Source organism: Sorex fumeus, unplaced genomic scaffold, assembly GCF_029834395.1.
Source record: "Sorex fumeus unplaced genomic scaffold, SorFum_2.1 ptg000098l, whole genome shotgun sequence".
NCBI classification, from domain to species: Eukaryota; Metazoa; Chordata; class Mammalia; order Eulipotyphla; family Soricidae; genus Sorex; species Sorex fumeus.
In genome coordinates, this window is record NW_026606155.1 from 37304256 (window position 1) to 37319059 (window position 14804).

At 40.4% G+C, this 14804-nt stretch overlaps 1 protein-coding gene across 2 annotated transcripts in view; it reads right to left on the reverse strand.

Moving 5' to 3' along the window:
- The window catches only part of KIAA0586 (KIAA0586 ortholog), a 146191-nt gene that overhangs the window by 102899 nt on the left and 28488 nt on the right, over positions 1 to 14804 (reverse strand). For both annotated transcript variants that reach the window (XM_056133223.1, XM_056133222.1), the window contains exons 9-14: positions 14318 to 14485; positions 11712 to 11835; positions 6275 to 6389; positions 4722 to 4939; positions 4046 to 4118; positions 1474 to 1692 (exon numbers count right to left, since the gene is read on the reverse strand). In XM_056133223.1, the coding sequence (XP_055989198.1) occupies positions 1474 to 1692; positions 4046 to 4118; positions 4722 to 4939; positions 6275 to 6389; positions 11712 to 11835; positions 14318 to 14485 (917 nt within the window). The remainder of the gene's footprint in view (positions 1 to 1473; positions 1693 to 4045; positions 4119 to 4721; positions 4940 to 6274; positions 6390 to 11711; positions 11836 to 14317; positions 14486 to 14804) is intronic.

The following is a 14804-nucleotide window of genomic DNA, read 5'->3' on the forward strand; positions in this document are numbered from 1 at the left end:
TATGCAAAGTTATTCAACTTAGCAGCTGAATAGTCATCAGGTACATATCTCTTTTCTCTAAAGCCACCTTTTTGCCATTTTTGCTATTAAAATAAGAATGATCAAGTCATAAAAGTCTACCTTATTTTATATTTTATTTTGATTGGAGGGTAGTAGCTCTCAAGTGTTGCTCAAGAGGCTTGGAGGCCCCTCAATGATTCTCAGTAGCCAGCTTTGGGATTCAATACAAGGGTCCAGGGATGCAGGGATTACTGGGACTTCCAGAGACAGTAGTGCTCATGAGACCATATGATACCAAGGGCAGAAATCAGGCAGGGTGCATGCTAGGCATGTGCCTTGGCCAGTGTACTATCTCCCAGTCCCAAGTCCTGTATTTTAAATGGCTCTTAACATATGAGATATAGTTTTCAAAACTACAGGCTTATTGTTTTCAAAAGTGAAAATCTAAATATAAAAACCATTCACTGAAGAAACATGAATGTTTCTTTCATTATAAAGCATACTTTCTGCACCAGAAAGTAAAATTTAAACACTGTTTATATATTTATTACATGTAAGTACAAAAATAAAGTCAGTTCTTTAAATGATCTTCCATTCTTCTGATTCCACCATCAACCAGAAACCAATGCCATAGAAAGGAAGTGCTTGGTACATAAATACTAACTGCTAAACTACCTGCTTTCTTAACCTGCCCAATAATATACATTTGCCATTAAGAGAGTTACAGTTCAGGGTCAGGGAGACAGCTGAAGAATTCTTTACATGTGGGAGGAATGAGTCAATTCCTGGCATTTGTAGGGTCAATCTTTCACTTAGAAGATCTAATTAAAGATGCTAAAAAAATTTTCCTCCATAGCACTTAAGTACCATTCTTACAATCACTAAGAACAAAAAAAAATATGTCTGCTAAGCAAAAAAATGAAACAAGAATATATATGCTTGTTGAGAGAAACATATACATATAAATAAGATAGGTTCAGGAATCTATATATTTACACATATTCACATGCAAAGATAAAATAAAATATTGAGTGCAATTAACTAGAGATGAACTTTTATACTAGATGGGTTTTAGATACTGAGATTCTAAGTGAAAGATCCTAGAAGAATTATTAATTTTGTATAGTGATTTCCAAATTATAGGTGCCCATAATTAAGTCATTTAAAAACTAATTATTCAAAGGGCCAGAGATGTAGTACAGCAGAACAGGTTCGATCCCTAGCACTATGCATGGTCCCCTGATCCTGCCAGAGTAATTCCTGAGTGCCAGGAGTAAGCCCTGGCGAGGACTAAGCCCTGAGCACTGTCAGGAGTAAGCCCTGAGCACTGGCGAGCATGGCTCTAAAGTCAAAAACAAAAACTAGTCATTCACAATCTTAAAACACTTTCATATTCGCTTCATTATCTACATCTTAAAAAGAATGATCAATGATAACAAAGCATTATGTCATAAAATCCAAATAGACTCTTACTTCTTTTCTTTCTTTCTGGAAGCTTGAAGCTGGCATGCTTCTTGTAGGTGAATGTGTAAAATGCTCTTGCTTTGGGGAATGTTTTCTTGGAATTACAGTATTATTTACATTTTTGTCCTGCACATTGCTTCTAGTAGCTTTACTCATATTCTGAGCTTTCTTGGTCCTTTGATTCTTCTGATCAAGTCGTTTTTGTTCATCTTTTCTTGCCAGTTCATCCTTATTATAACCAAAATTAAAATTACTTTACATTTACATAAAAAAATTAGTATTTTCAGTGATTGTAGAAATAAGTCTTAGTGGCTTTAAGTTCTTTATAAACAAATTATACTGGCTTATGAATAAAATTTCTCCAAAAGACTACACCAGATAGAAGAATCAGGAAGATTGCTCCATAGTTGGAAGCCTGTCTCATAAGTGGGTGGGGAGAGGACAGCTGGAATAGAGAAGGGATCACTAAAAAATGATGGCTAGAGGAATCAGCTGGGATGGGAGAGGTGTGCCGAAAGTAGATAAAGGATCAAGAATGATAACCTCTCAGTATCTGCATTGCAAACCAGAATGCCCAAAAGTAGAGAGAGTATGGGGAATATTGTCTGCCATGGAGGCAGTGGGAGGGTGGGAAAGGTGGTATACTGGGGATATTGGTGGTGGGAAATGTGCATTGGTGGAGGGATGGGTGTTTGATCATTGTGTGATTGTAACTCAAACATGAACGCTTGTAACTATATCTCATGGTGAATCAATAAAATTTTAAAAATAAAAAAATAAATAAAAGACTACACCAAGAAGGTCTGAAAAGACTGATAGTTTATGAAGAGAATGAAAAGTAGTAGTAGATGGGGTATAGGAGCAGGAAGGCAATTTTTCACTATAAACCTTAACACGTTTTTTACTTAGTCCTATATAATGTAGTAATTATTCAAGAACATTATTAAATTTCTAAAAAATGTAAGCAATTTGGTTAAAAACAAACCTCTAAAGTAAGGGGTTTAATGAAAATGCTTTAAAGGTTTAAAGAAACATACTTTACATAGAATTCAAATGACAGGAATGACATGCTGCTCATTATCTGCAGTCAGACTTGAACTCCAAGTTTTCTAATTCTTAGCTCAATCTTTTTTTCTGGTTTGATATTAAAGAGTCTTTGTAACCACTTTGGAGTTGTGCATTCTTCAGCAACAAAGCATAAGCACATAGTCCAGGGGTCGGGGCGATAGTACAGTCAATTAGGGCATTCGCTTTCTACACAGGCTAGCCAGGTTTGATCCCCAGCATCCCGTCAGGTCTCCTGAACACTGCCAGGAGTAATTCTTGAGTGCAGAACCAGGAGAAAGCCCTGAGCACCACCAGGTGTGGTAGCCCCCACCAAAAAAAAAAAAAAAAAAAAAAAGAATAAGTACAGCATGTATTCAACCCTTTGAGAGATAGTGCAAAGGGCTAAAGCACATGCTTTATATGTATGAAGCCCCAACTTTGACACTACATCAACCACCAAGCACCATTAGGTGTAGCCTTGGTGACTTCTGAAGCCCCCAGCATCACTGGGATTGAGCAGCACTGAATCACAATGTTCCAAGCACCTAACAATCAGGTCTGGAACCACCAGTCCCAGCACTGCCAGCAAGTAACCCCTTGACTCCAAGACACAGCTGGGGAGGCTCTCAAAAATTTGCACAAGTCTTAGAGAGGGAAGAGACAAGATGGCAGTCAGGGTGCATGCCTAAGCATGCACCTGCCCAGATTTGAATGTTGCACCAAATCATCTGCTGAGCATCACCAGGTGCAGCCCCAAAGACCCTAGCACGAATTCTTGGACCCTGCACTGAATATCAGCTAGGGGGCCAAGAACCACCAGTGGGACCCTCAGGCCTCAGGCTGTGCCTGGACAACCCAAAGTAAATAATGAAGACCTGGGGCTGCCAAGGGGTTAAAGCACTGGCCTTGCACCACATGCGCCCCAAGACCCACTATCCTATCACTCTAGCATCTTCAGAGATTTTGAGTTTTTTCCCTTCTTTTGCTGTGGACACCAGACTATGGGGGAATCAGGAGCACCATAACATACAGAAAGCACTGGGGGTTAATTAAGCTCAGGACCCCATTCCTGCCATGAATGCTTCCGTAAGTCACTGAGACCTTCCCAGGACGATCCTGCTAGAGATCCCTAAAGCAGAACTGTCAGAATCACCTCTTCACCTGTGTGTAAAACCAGGATTTGAACTCAAGAAAACTGGCCAGGAAAGTCTCCTAAACCACTGAGCCACTTCTGAACTCCCTGAAATGCTTCTGCAAGTGGCACACATTTTTCTTTTCCTAAATGCTTTAGGTATATTTTTTCAAGTTACTCATATTCATTAATGTCCAATAATTTGTCCAGTAAGAGCCATGATTTATAAGATATAGTATTTAAGTAAAATGAAATTAATTACTAAGTAAACAAAGGGTAATAGTAAAATTAAGTATGAGATGTGGGCTTACACATAAGTAATATTTTAAGAATAAATATGAGACTTATAAGTCAGAATCAATGTTGTCTCTCAAGAATTGACATCAGCTTCTTATTATCTACCTGAATTTCTGCAGAAATAGTTTTAATCCACTCATCCACTGTCTTTCTGATTCGCATCTTCTCTGAAATCTCTCTATAAATGAGAAAAAACAATGTTCTTAAACTATCATTTAACAGGACCTATATTAGATATTATCTCTTATCTAGTTTTGAGTTTTATGGTTCAAGTCCAATGTCTTCATCTAACAAGAGAGAAACATTAGTTTTTATCAAATACTTGAATGATATCTGAAAAGCACATGTAGATATCTGAAGATAAACACCAAAGATATTTCTAAAAATTAAAAATATCTTATTTGAAAAAGTAATTTAACATTATTATATCTGGAATTCAACTTTATAATTAAAGCCCACTATTCAAAGGTACTGAAGAAATCTTTTCTAGAGATTAAAATACACTAAGTAAAATAAGGTGCTCAGGAAAATAATTCAGGGGCTGAGAGAAATTACAGCATACAAGGCACTTGCCTTGAACTCACCCTAAATAACCGGGTTTGATGCCTGGCACCACATATGGACTCCTGAGCACCTCCCAGGAGTGATTCCTGAGTACAGAGGCAGAAGTAAGCCCTAAGTACCACTGGGTGTAGCCCAAACCCTGCATCCCAAAAGCAATAATTAAGGTTAGAGAGCAGGCTTTCATAAATAATCTTGGGATGCCAACCCACTGCCTTACCTGTTAGTAGATAAAGCATTGATAAATGAGTACATGGCAGCTCCATCCTTGGCACGAATAATAGCTTCCAGGTTTTCCTCAAGAACTTTTTTGTTATTCTGCACTCCTTTCAGAATTTTCTCAGCATCCTTCAATACAGATCTCGTACTGGTTGTTTGAAGCTTAACAGAATTAGGGGGAAGATCAGCAAGCCTTGATAGAATTAGAGAATCTTTTGACTTTAAAGTAGAAGAGAAAAAGAAAAAAGATTTAAAAGGCAAAAACAGCTATGTAGAATTCATTATTACCTTAATCCAAGCATAAGCTCTTACTATTTTATAGTCTATCAAAATAATTTATATGCTGACATTAGCATATACTATTGCCAATATATGTTGAGGACTCCAATCATCAAACTGTACAGAAAAAAACACTGGCAATAATAGTCTTTTCCCATATAGAAACAGTAATGCAAAAAAAAGCTCTACCTGGTGAAGAAAGCTAAAATAAAGTAAGGACAAGTTTCTGCTCAGTAGGTATGACAGGCATATGACTGTGTAAATGTCAAATGCCCATTGACAGTTTTCTTTTTTTTTTCTTTCTTCCTCCCCAACATAATATAGAAACTAGAGGCAGTCATGTGACTCAGTCCAAGATAAGGAGAAGTGACTAGAAATCACTTGGTGACTTTCCTGGAAGTTTTGCCAAGAGAACAAAGATGGCTGACATCCTTCATCTTTCCTCTAGTTCTCTATTTTTATAGCTTTATCTATTCGTAAAGGCCCTCCCGTTGATCATCAATTTGCTCGAGCGGGCCCAGTAATGTCTCCATTGGAGACTTTGTTGTTACTGTGTTTGGCATATCGAATACGTCACGGGGAGCTTGCCAGGCTCTGCTGTGTGGGCGAGATACTCTCGGTAGCTTGCCGGGCTCTCCGAGAGGGGCGGAGGAATCGAACTCAGGTCGGCCATGTTGGCTGAGTGCAAGGCAAACGCCCTACCGCTGTGCTATCACTCCAGCCCGGCTGGGGGAGTGACCAAGGCCAACCCAGAACCTGGGCAGCCAGGGGAAGAGCCGTCGGGGCCACCCCCTGGCCACCCTCAGAGATTTTTACAACAGAGGTTTGGGTTTTTTTGGTTTTTGGCTTTTTGTGTATGGGGGGAACATAATTGGCAGTGCTTAGTGCTACTCCTGGTTCTAAACTCAGGGATTACTATGACTCCCAGAAGGGCTCAGAGGATCATATGTAGTGCTGAGAACTGAACCAGAGTCATCTACATGCAAGGCAAGTGCCTACTATCTCTCCAGTCCTATTGATTCATAATTTGTATCTTTATTAATCACCCATTTTATTTATTTATTTATTTATTTATTTGGGGTTTCAGGGCACCCCTGCCCAATGCTTAGGGGTTACTGAGCTCTGCACTAAGAAATTATTCCTGGTAGTGCTCAGAAGATCATAGGGGATGCTGTGGATTGAACTAGGTCAGCCATATGCAAGGCAAAAGCCCAACCCACTGTACTATCATTTCAGCCCTTAATCATCCATTTTAATACCCTACTCCGACTTTACCTGGTACAAGCCATTTGTTTCTTTCCTCTTTTGGTCAGTATCATCAGACTTCTGTACTTTACCTATTCCTACTTCATAAGCAAGTAATCTTTGAGAGGATAGAGAAGTTTCAGTGCTGTAAAATATTTCGTAAAAAGAACAGTTTAAGTTGACACCAATTCAGTAAACATAATTACATAAATCTCCAATGGACTTAGTTATGTTATAGTAATATTTTATGAAGAAATTAATCAGTTAAGTGACTAAGCATATGAAACACACACATACACACACACACACCCCAAAAAACACAAGACAAAAATTACTGACTGGTTTAGGCATAATAGGAAAAGAAAGTAACAAGATTTTGCTCTGAAGAAGATACAGAAGCACTTCTGCATACTGCAGAACACCCAATCACCTATGAATGTGGTCCTGGTGGCCTCTACTAAGTACATTTGAGTGTCGGTGTCACTCTGGTGGTACAGGAACACCAAACTCTCAGGTCCACACACCTGACCAAGTATCACTAGGAATAGTCTCCAGATCCCCAAGCATCATTGGGGAGGACCCCCACACAAAAAGGAGTGCTGGTAAAGGTTAACTATGTAGGTAACCATCTCTTTCTTCTGTCTGATTAAAAAAAAAAGGCAACTACAAAAAAGCAATAAATAGGCATGTATATACTGGCTTGTAAAATGTACCCTAGCATGTTAAGTGAATTAAGTCAGACGGAAAAGAAAAAATACTAGCCGATCACACTCATCTGTGGAATATAGAGGACATAAGGGAATCGAACAAAGATAGTATCGAACAATGACAAACTTTTGGCCTTGGATTATAAAATGTATCTACCAGCAGTGTGGGGAATGGTGTGAGGAAGGAAGTTCAGACCAGAAGGGACATAAGAACAGTCCTGGGGAGGAAGGAGGGCGGTCATGAGCACTTTGGAGGGAGACTGGAAGTACGTAACTTTGTATATCAATAAAATAATATTACCTAAAGTATAATTTTAAAATTTAATAAACTAAACTAAAATTAAAAGTATAAATATGCAATATATACAACAACAGCAGGAAGTGGGGCCAAAGAGAAAACTCAAAGAGTTAAGGCTCAGGCTCAATCCCAGCAAAATACATCTTATGAGAATCACCAAGTGTGGCCCTGAAACCGTAAAATAAAATATGAAATCACAGAATAAGGAGCCAGGGAACTAGCGCAAAAGACTGGAGCATGTGCCCTGCATATGTGAGGACCAGCATGTAATTTTCAATGCCACATGGTACCCCGAGGAACCAATACAGCCCTGTTGGACCCCACACTCTACAGGGCATGAGCCGCACTGTCTCATGAAAGTTGAGTGCCCCAAAAGAACAACAACAAAACACAGAAAACTATTCCTATTTATTGAAAGGCATTATACTAAGGCTATAAAGGTCTGAATGCTACCTTTATAATAGTCTTGTGCGTATACATTTCTCTGAACTAGACAGACCGATTTATGCCATATTTTCATATAGGACTGGAAGTTACTTAACAGTAAAGACTGTGAACAAATTAAAACAAACAAAAAAAAAGAAAAATAAAGGAAGCTGAGTGCCAAGTCATCAGGACTACACAGTGGGGCTATACATCACCAAGAGATTCCTGCTAGGGAGGAATCCAAGACAATAAAAATAATAACAATTTTTATTACAGCAAAAAGGAATCAGAGGGAATAAAGTTATTTTGCATCAGAGCCTTTCAATCCTCTGGGGGGAGGGGGAGACATTAATCCATGCTAGACTGTTTTAAATTAAAATGCTAATTATAATTCCTAATCAAATATTTTTAAATACTTTTAAAATATAGTAAAACAAAGGAAATAAAATGTTATGGGGCAGAGGAAGAGGTTTGGACCATACAAGGCAGCTCTCAGGGCTTACTCTTGGCTCTGTGTTCAAGAATCACTCCTGGCAGGCTCTGGCAGGCTCAGGGAATATATGGGGTAAGGGAATTGAACCTGGGTTAGCCCAATATGCTGCACTATTGCTCTAGCACCTAAGAAATATTTTTATACAAAAGAAGGTAGTATAGATAATGGACTTTTAAAAAATCTTATACATATAGCAACATAGCAGACATAAATCTTAATCAGTAATTCTATTAAATATTTATGGACTCAAATTTTACAGTCTTCACATGAAATGACCCAAAAGATAATTCTCCTGGGGCTATCGAGATAGTAGAGCATGTAGGGTGCTTGCCTTACATGCAGCCAACCTGGGTTTGATCCGTACACATAAAGTCCCAGAGGACTGCCAGGAGTAATTCTTGAGTGCAGAGCCAGGGGTCACTCCTGGGCATATCTAGGTGTGACCCAAAAACAAAAAGATAATTCTTCTAGTTTTTATTTGTGATAGATTTTATTACTGAGTCTTTACTGACATTCGAAATAAATTGCTATGTGCTAGATTTACTTGATATTTCAAAACCATTCTACTTATGTAAAATTTCAAACATAAAGCAAAGTAGAAAGTATAATATAATGACCTTTATTTAACTATAACAGTTATTAAATCATGACTATTCTCATCTCATATATATTCCCTCTCTTCCTTTCTTGAACTTTTTCAAAGGGTAGTTGGTGGATGAGCTAACCCTGGCAGTGTTCAGGACTGTGCTCAGGGGACCATATGTGGCGCTAGGGGATCAGAGTTGGGTGATTGCATGCAAGGCAAACACCTTAATCCTGCGCCCTTTCCTCCTCCTGCCAACATAGCTCTTCTTCCTCCCCATTCCTTCTTTATCTTACTACTTTTTTCCTTCCTTTCTTTGATTCTTCTGTTTTCTTTCATTTCTCTTTTTTTCTTTCCTTCTATTTCTCCCTCTCATTCTCTCCTTACTTCCATCCTTTCTTCCTTTCAGAAGTACCAGGGATTGATTCTCTTGCACTCAAAGTACGTGCTTTGTCTCCTAGCCACACTCCTAGCCCCCATCATCCACTGTTCAACAGTCTCTCCTACCTTGCACTAGATTATTTTTAGGAAAATAACATTAATTTATTAGAAAATGAATCATAGTAGCACTGTATCACTGTTCTGTAGCACTGTTCTCCTGTTGTTCATTGATTTGCTCGAGTGGGCCCAGTAACGTCTCCATTGTGACACTTATTACTGCTTGTTACTGTGTTTGACATATCAAATACGTCACAGGTAGCTTGCCAGGCTTTGCCATGCGGGTGCGATACTCTCGGTAGCTTTCCGAGGTCTCCGAGAGGGGCAGAGGAATCAAACCCGGGTAGTCTGGGTCAGACATGTGCAACACCCTACCCACTGTGCTATCATAGTATTCAACAAAAAAATCTATTTTAAGAAAATTAGTTACATTCTTTTGGGGGGGAGGTCTCACAATCAGTGCTGGGGGCACCATGCTCATCTCAATGGTGCTAAGACCAGGTGGTGCCAAAGATCAAAACCAGGCTTCCCACAAGGAAAACAGGCACTCTGTCTAGCCCTTTGAGCTCTCCCAGCCCTAGCTAGCTATTTTTTATTCACTTAATACAAATATGTTACAGAAAAGGGGACAGAGGGAGCCAAGGCAGTGTGGGCACTGGAACTGGGATGGCAGAGCGGTGGTGGCCCTCAGAGCTCTGAGATGCGGGTCGTGATGGCACAAACACTGCATGATTTCATGGGAATGAATTCAAGTGTCTTTTGTTTTAAAAGGCATTTTTCAAGTCCAGCCTGGCGCCTGAAACTAATGTTGAAACCCCAGGTTCCTACCATGAGCAGCCCCAGAGACTCACTGCCAGCCCAGCACTAGCACCAGGCCTTGAACCCGCACCAAGACCAAAATCTGCTGCTTCTCCCATGACTCAAGAGCAGAGCCTGTGGAGTTGCTACGGTGCCACAAGTACATCTCAAAATGAGTACCTTTAAGCAAAACCAATCTGGAGGCCACTGCAGAGAGCCAGCCCGGAGCCAGACCCATGAAGATGGCAGCAGTGGCACCACGACTGTGCACCAAAGCTGGTGGAGCTACCACAACTCTCAGTGTATGGGCAGTGAGCCACTGTGGCAACAGAATTCTTGTGTAAATGAACAGTACCCTTCAGGTCCAAGCTGGCACCACTGAGAGCATGTCCTGGAGTTAAGGGGACACCGCGGGTTCCCACCACAGGGGCCAAGTTGGGATGGCCATGGTAATTCCCTGCCAGCAGGGCACCCCGGCCTCCACTGCTCCCTGGGATCAGCCTTCACTGCCGCCAGTGCCACAGCATATTGAGGAGGATAATCTCCCTGAGCGTTCTTCTGGATTAGTGGCTGTGGCCCACCTGTAGTGCCTGAGCCAAGCACAGCAGTCACCCTGGCCCAAGTCCTGGTTTCTGCTAGGGCCACTGTTGCCATCACCACTGGGACCCAGAGGGTGCAGCGCCACCAGCGGGTCAACATGGACCCACAGGGCAAGAGCAAGAGCAGCCTGATGGTGTCCTTGGATTTCCAGACACCCCAAAATTGCTGCTATGCCTCCAAGACTCCAACAACTCAGAACTAAGTTTTCCAAGGAATTCAAACGACCAAAATTTAGGTATGTGGGAGCCACACCCACAACCACCTCTAGTTCCTCCATACAAACTCATTTATTGGCTTTGCTCCAGAGACTCATAAATTCTCAAAAGAGATCAAAAAGATGCAGTAAATCTTCTCGGACCCATGCATGGCTGAATAATTCAGGGCACATCAGAAGATTATGGGGTGGGTCAGTCAGTGCCAGCTCAAATAGTGCACCAGGCAGTCACTTGCTCCCACAATCCAAAATCACTGCCATGTCCCTGGTCACACCCCACTATCTCAAGATGGACCTCACCAAGAAATTAGCCTGCTAAAAATTTGGGTATGCATGTTTTGTGACTGAAATACCGAGGATTCTCTTGGACTCAGAATAGGCTACCTCCCCCCCACCTTCCTGTACTTTTGGAAGCCCTGGCAATCACATCTACACCCCAAAGCTTCCACCCGGTTAAATAAGCTACATCAGTTGCAGCTTCCCTGTAAAAAAAAACTGAACTCTCTGAACACACACAATGACTTCTTAGTGCCTGTATAGTATACCATAATGCACAAAAGGAGAGAAAGAAGGAAAGTGCCTGTCATAGAGGCAGGCTATGGGGTTTGAGGGATGGTGGGAGGGAAATTGGGCGCACTGGTGGTGGAAAATACACACTGGTGGAGGGATAGGTGTTGGAACATTGTGACTGAAACCCAATCATGAATATCTTTTTAATGATCTATCACACAGTAATTCAATTAAAAAAATTCTAAAACTTTTTTAAGTAAGAAAAAGGAACTGATACATGAGCAGCTGAAAACACTAAATCTAAGGTCATTTTTAAATTTAATGCTTTAAGTTAAAATTTCTAAAGAAATTTCAGAAATATAAACAAAGCCTTTTCTAAATTCTAATCTCTTATTTTTACCTGTGCCTGTACTCAGGATTCCATTCTATTTTTGATGTAGTGAGCAAGGTTTTATCTGAAGAGTCACTTTTTCTTGTCAAAGAATCCTGGGTATTCAGAATTTGTTCCAATAGTCTCACATTTCCTACAATAAAAATTTAAGAATTCATTTCTTTTATATAACATTTCACATATATTTGTGGTGTTTCTTTGTTTTCCTTTGTATTTTAGTGAGGCAGAGGAGTTTTTATTGAATGAAAATTTCTTAGAAAGATGTGAGAGGAGAGAAAGAGGGAAATGTGCTCAAGAGATGACGTGGGTTTCTCCACGGTGGAAATCCGCAAGCAAAGAAACAGACAAACAAGCAAGATACCTGTTCAAAGGAGAACATGAGCTTAAAGAGCAAGCCAATTTCTCATATATTTGTATTAATTTACAAGGATCATCTATTCAATTCAGTCTAATATGTTGGCATAGGGGCCAGAGCGGTAGTACAATGCACAGGGCATTTGCCCATGGCCAACCTAGGTTGGATTCCCGGTATCTCCTATAACCCCAAGCTTGCCAGGAATAAATAATTCCGGAGTGCAGAGCTGAAAGTAACCCCTGAGCATTACTAGGTGAGGCACAATCACAAAAAAAATATATAGGTAATCCCTTAGCAAGCACATGTGTGAGTTCAACTATAGCGTGCAACCCCAGGCAGATGCAACCAGAAAGTGTGTAAACACCACAAATAAAGCATGTGAATCCCGGTGAGCTCAGGTGCAAGTATTGCAACTAAAGGAGTGTAAACCCTGGTGCACATTATAGCTGAGCATGAAAGCACCACCACAGGTAAATGACCTCTGGCAAATATCACATGCAAACATCTGCACCACTCACAGTCGCCATAATATCTATAGCGGCAAGGTGAGGAGAGGGGGCCAGTCAATTTAAAAGAAATAATAATAGGGTTTAGGGTTTAATTACCATTCATCACAGAACAAAGGGATTTGAATGAAAAGTATCACAATGAATTGACCAAACTTGCATGATCACACTAAAGTAATTCCAAGAAGAAAGGCTTACTAGCTTTTTTCACTTACTTTCTCTAGAAGGAGTATATATAATATATATATTTGGGTAAGGGGGTTGGATTGCACACCACAGCCTCAGGGGGGACCCGTCGAAGTGATTAGGAGACCATACACTGTACTAGTGATCCAACCAGGGTCAGCTGAAATGTCCACACACTGCAAGGCAAAGTGCTTTACCTCCTGTACTCTCTTCTCTGGCCCTAGCAAAACTATCTTTTAAGGGTCTATAAAATCATTTCAAGTCACTTTCTTGCTCTTTACTAAAAAGTTCACATAACCTTGCAATTGAGCAGAATAACTGATGTTAAACTTATTTTTTGTTGTTCTTTTTTTGGTTTACGGGCCACATCTGGCAGTACTCAGGGTTTACTCCTGGCTCTATGTGCAGGGATCACTCCTGGCAGACTCAGGAAAAATTCTGGGTAACGAAGGTAGGTTGGCCAAGTCCAAAGCAATGCCATACTAGCTGTACTGCTCCAGACGTTCATGTTTTTCCTTTTTGTTTTCGGGCCACACTTGGCAGTGCTCAAGGCTTATTTCTGGTTCTAAGCTCAGGGGTAACTCCTAGCATTGCTTGGATGTGTAAATGTGGTGCTATATCAAACCACTGTCAGCCCTATGCAAGGCATAGAGCTTTACCCACTGTACTGCCATTCTTGTCCCATAAAGCATATTTCCTTATACTGGTTTTAAGTGTGATTTTTTTTTGCTTTTTGGGTCACCCCTGGTGATGCACAGGGGTTATTCCTGGCTCTGCACTCAGGAATTACCCCTGAAGGTGCTCAGGGGACCATATGGGATGCTGGGAATCGAACCCGGGTTGGCCGCATGCAAGGCAAGCACCCTACCTGCTTGCTATTGCTCTAGCCCCTTAGGTGTGATTTTAACAATAAAACTCAAAGAAGTTTAACACTGGGCTTGAGTGATAGTACAGTGGGCAAGGCGCTTTCCTTCCACACAGCCTGACCCTGGTTCGATCCCCAACACCTTATATGACCATGATTCCCCAAGCTCTGCCAGGTATGATCCCTGAGTGTGGAGCCAGGAGTTAAGTCCTGAACCTCTGGGTGTGACCATAAAAAAAAAAAAACAACAAGAAAAGAGGCTCTGAAGTAATCAGTTTTAATTTCAGCAATGCATAGAGCAAAGGCTGGCAAGCTACCCATGACGTATTCAATATGCCAAACACAATAACAACAAGTCTCACGATGGAGACGTTACTGGGTCCACTCAAGCAAATCGATGAACAATGGGAGGACAGTGACAGTGATAGTTTTAATTACCAATAACAAAACTTGTTCATTTTAAGTTTAAATAATAAAGTTTATTAGAAGACATTACAATTGTAACCTCCAATTATTTCTACAAACAATCTTAAGACATTGGATTTGCTCAATTTAAATCATTTAAAGAAAAATATTAAAAAAATAGATCCTACTTTAGATATTATGACATACGTTGGAAAACTAGAAATCACATATGCAAATCAGTTCCTAATTTGAGATGTCTAATAAAAGCAATGGCTGCTGATTATAACTGCCTTATTACCTGTATGTCCTGACATCACCATATTTTCTTTTTCTTCTACAGGATCTTCTCTCTTTGATATTTTATCATCCTTTGAAACAGGTACTGGAGCAAACCTGCGTGGTGCTGGTATCTCCAAGGGAGATAGTTGTTTATCAAGGTCTCTACCTTCAAACTCTCTCGAAGGTGCTTAAAGAGAAAATAATAAATTTAACTTACTTAAAAAAAATTAAATGGGTCTTCTTCCTCCACCAGGTCAGTTTCTCTGTTAGTATTTGAACCCGGGACTTGGTTATAACAAAAACACTTCAAGACATATCATAGTTAGAATGATGGATGCACTGATAGAGACACAATACTGCAACCAGCAAGGTCTAAGAAGAAAATCACATACAAAGGAGCACCCCTTAGATACACATCAGACCTATCAGAGGAAACGCCCAAGCCCAAAGGCAAAGGTGGGATAAGTGAACACCCACCCAAAAAAGAATACACATTCTTCTCCAGT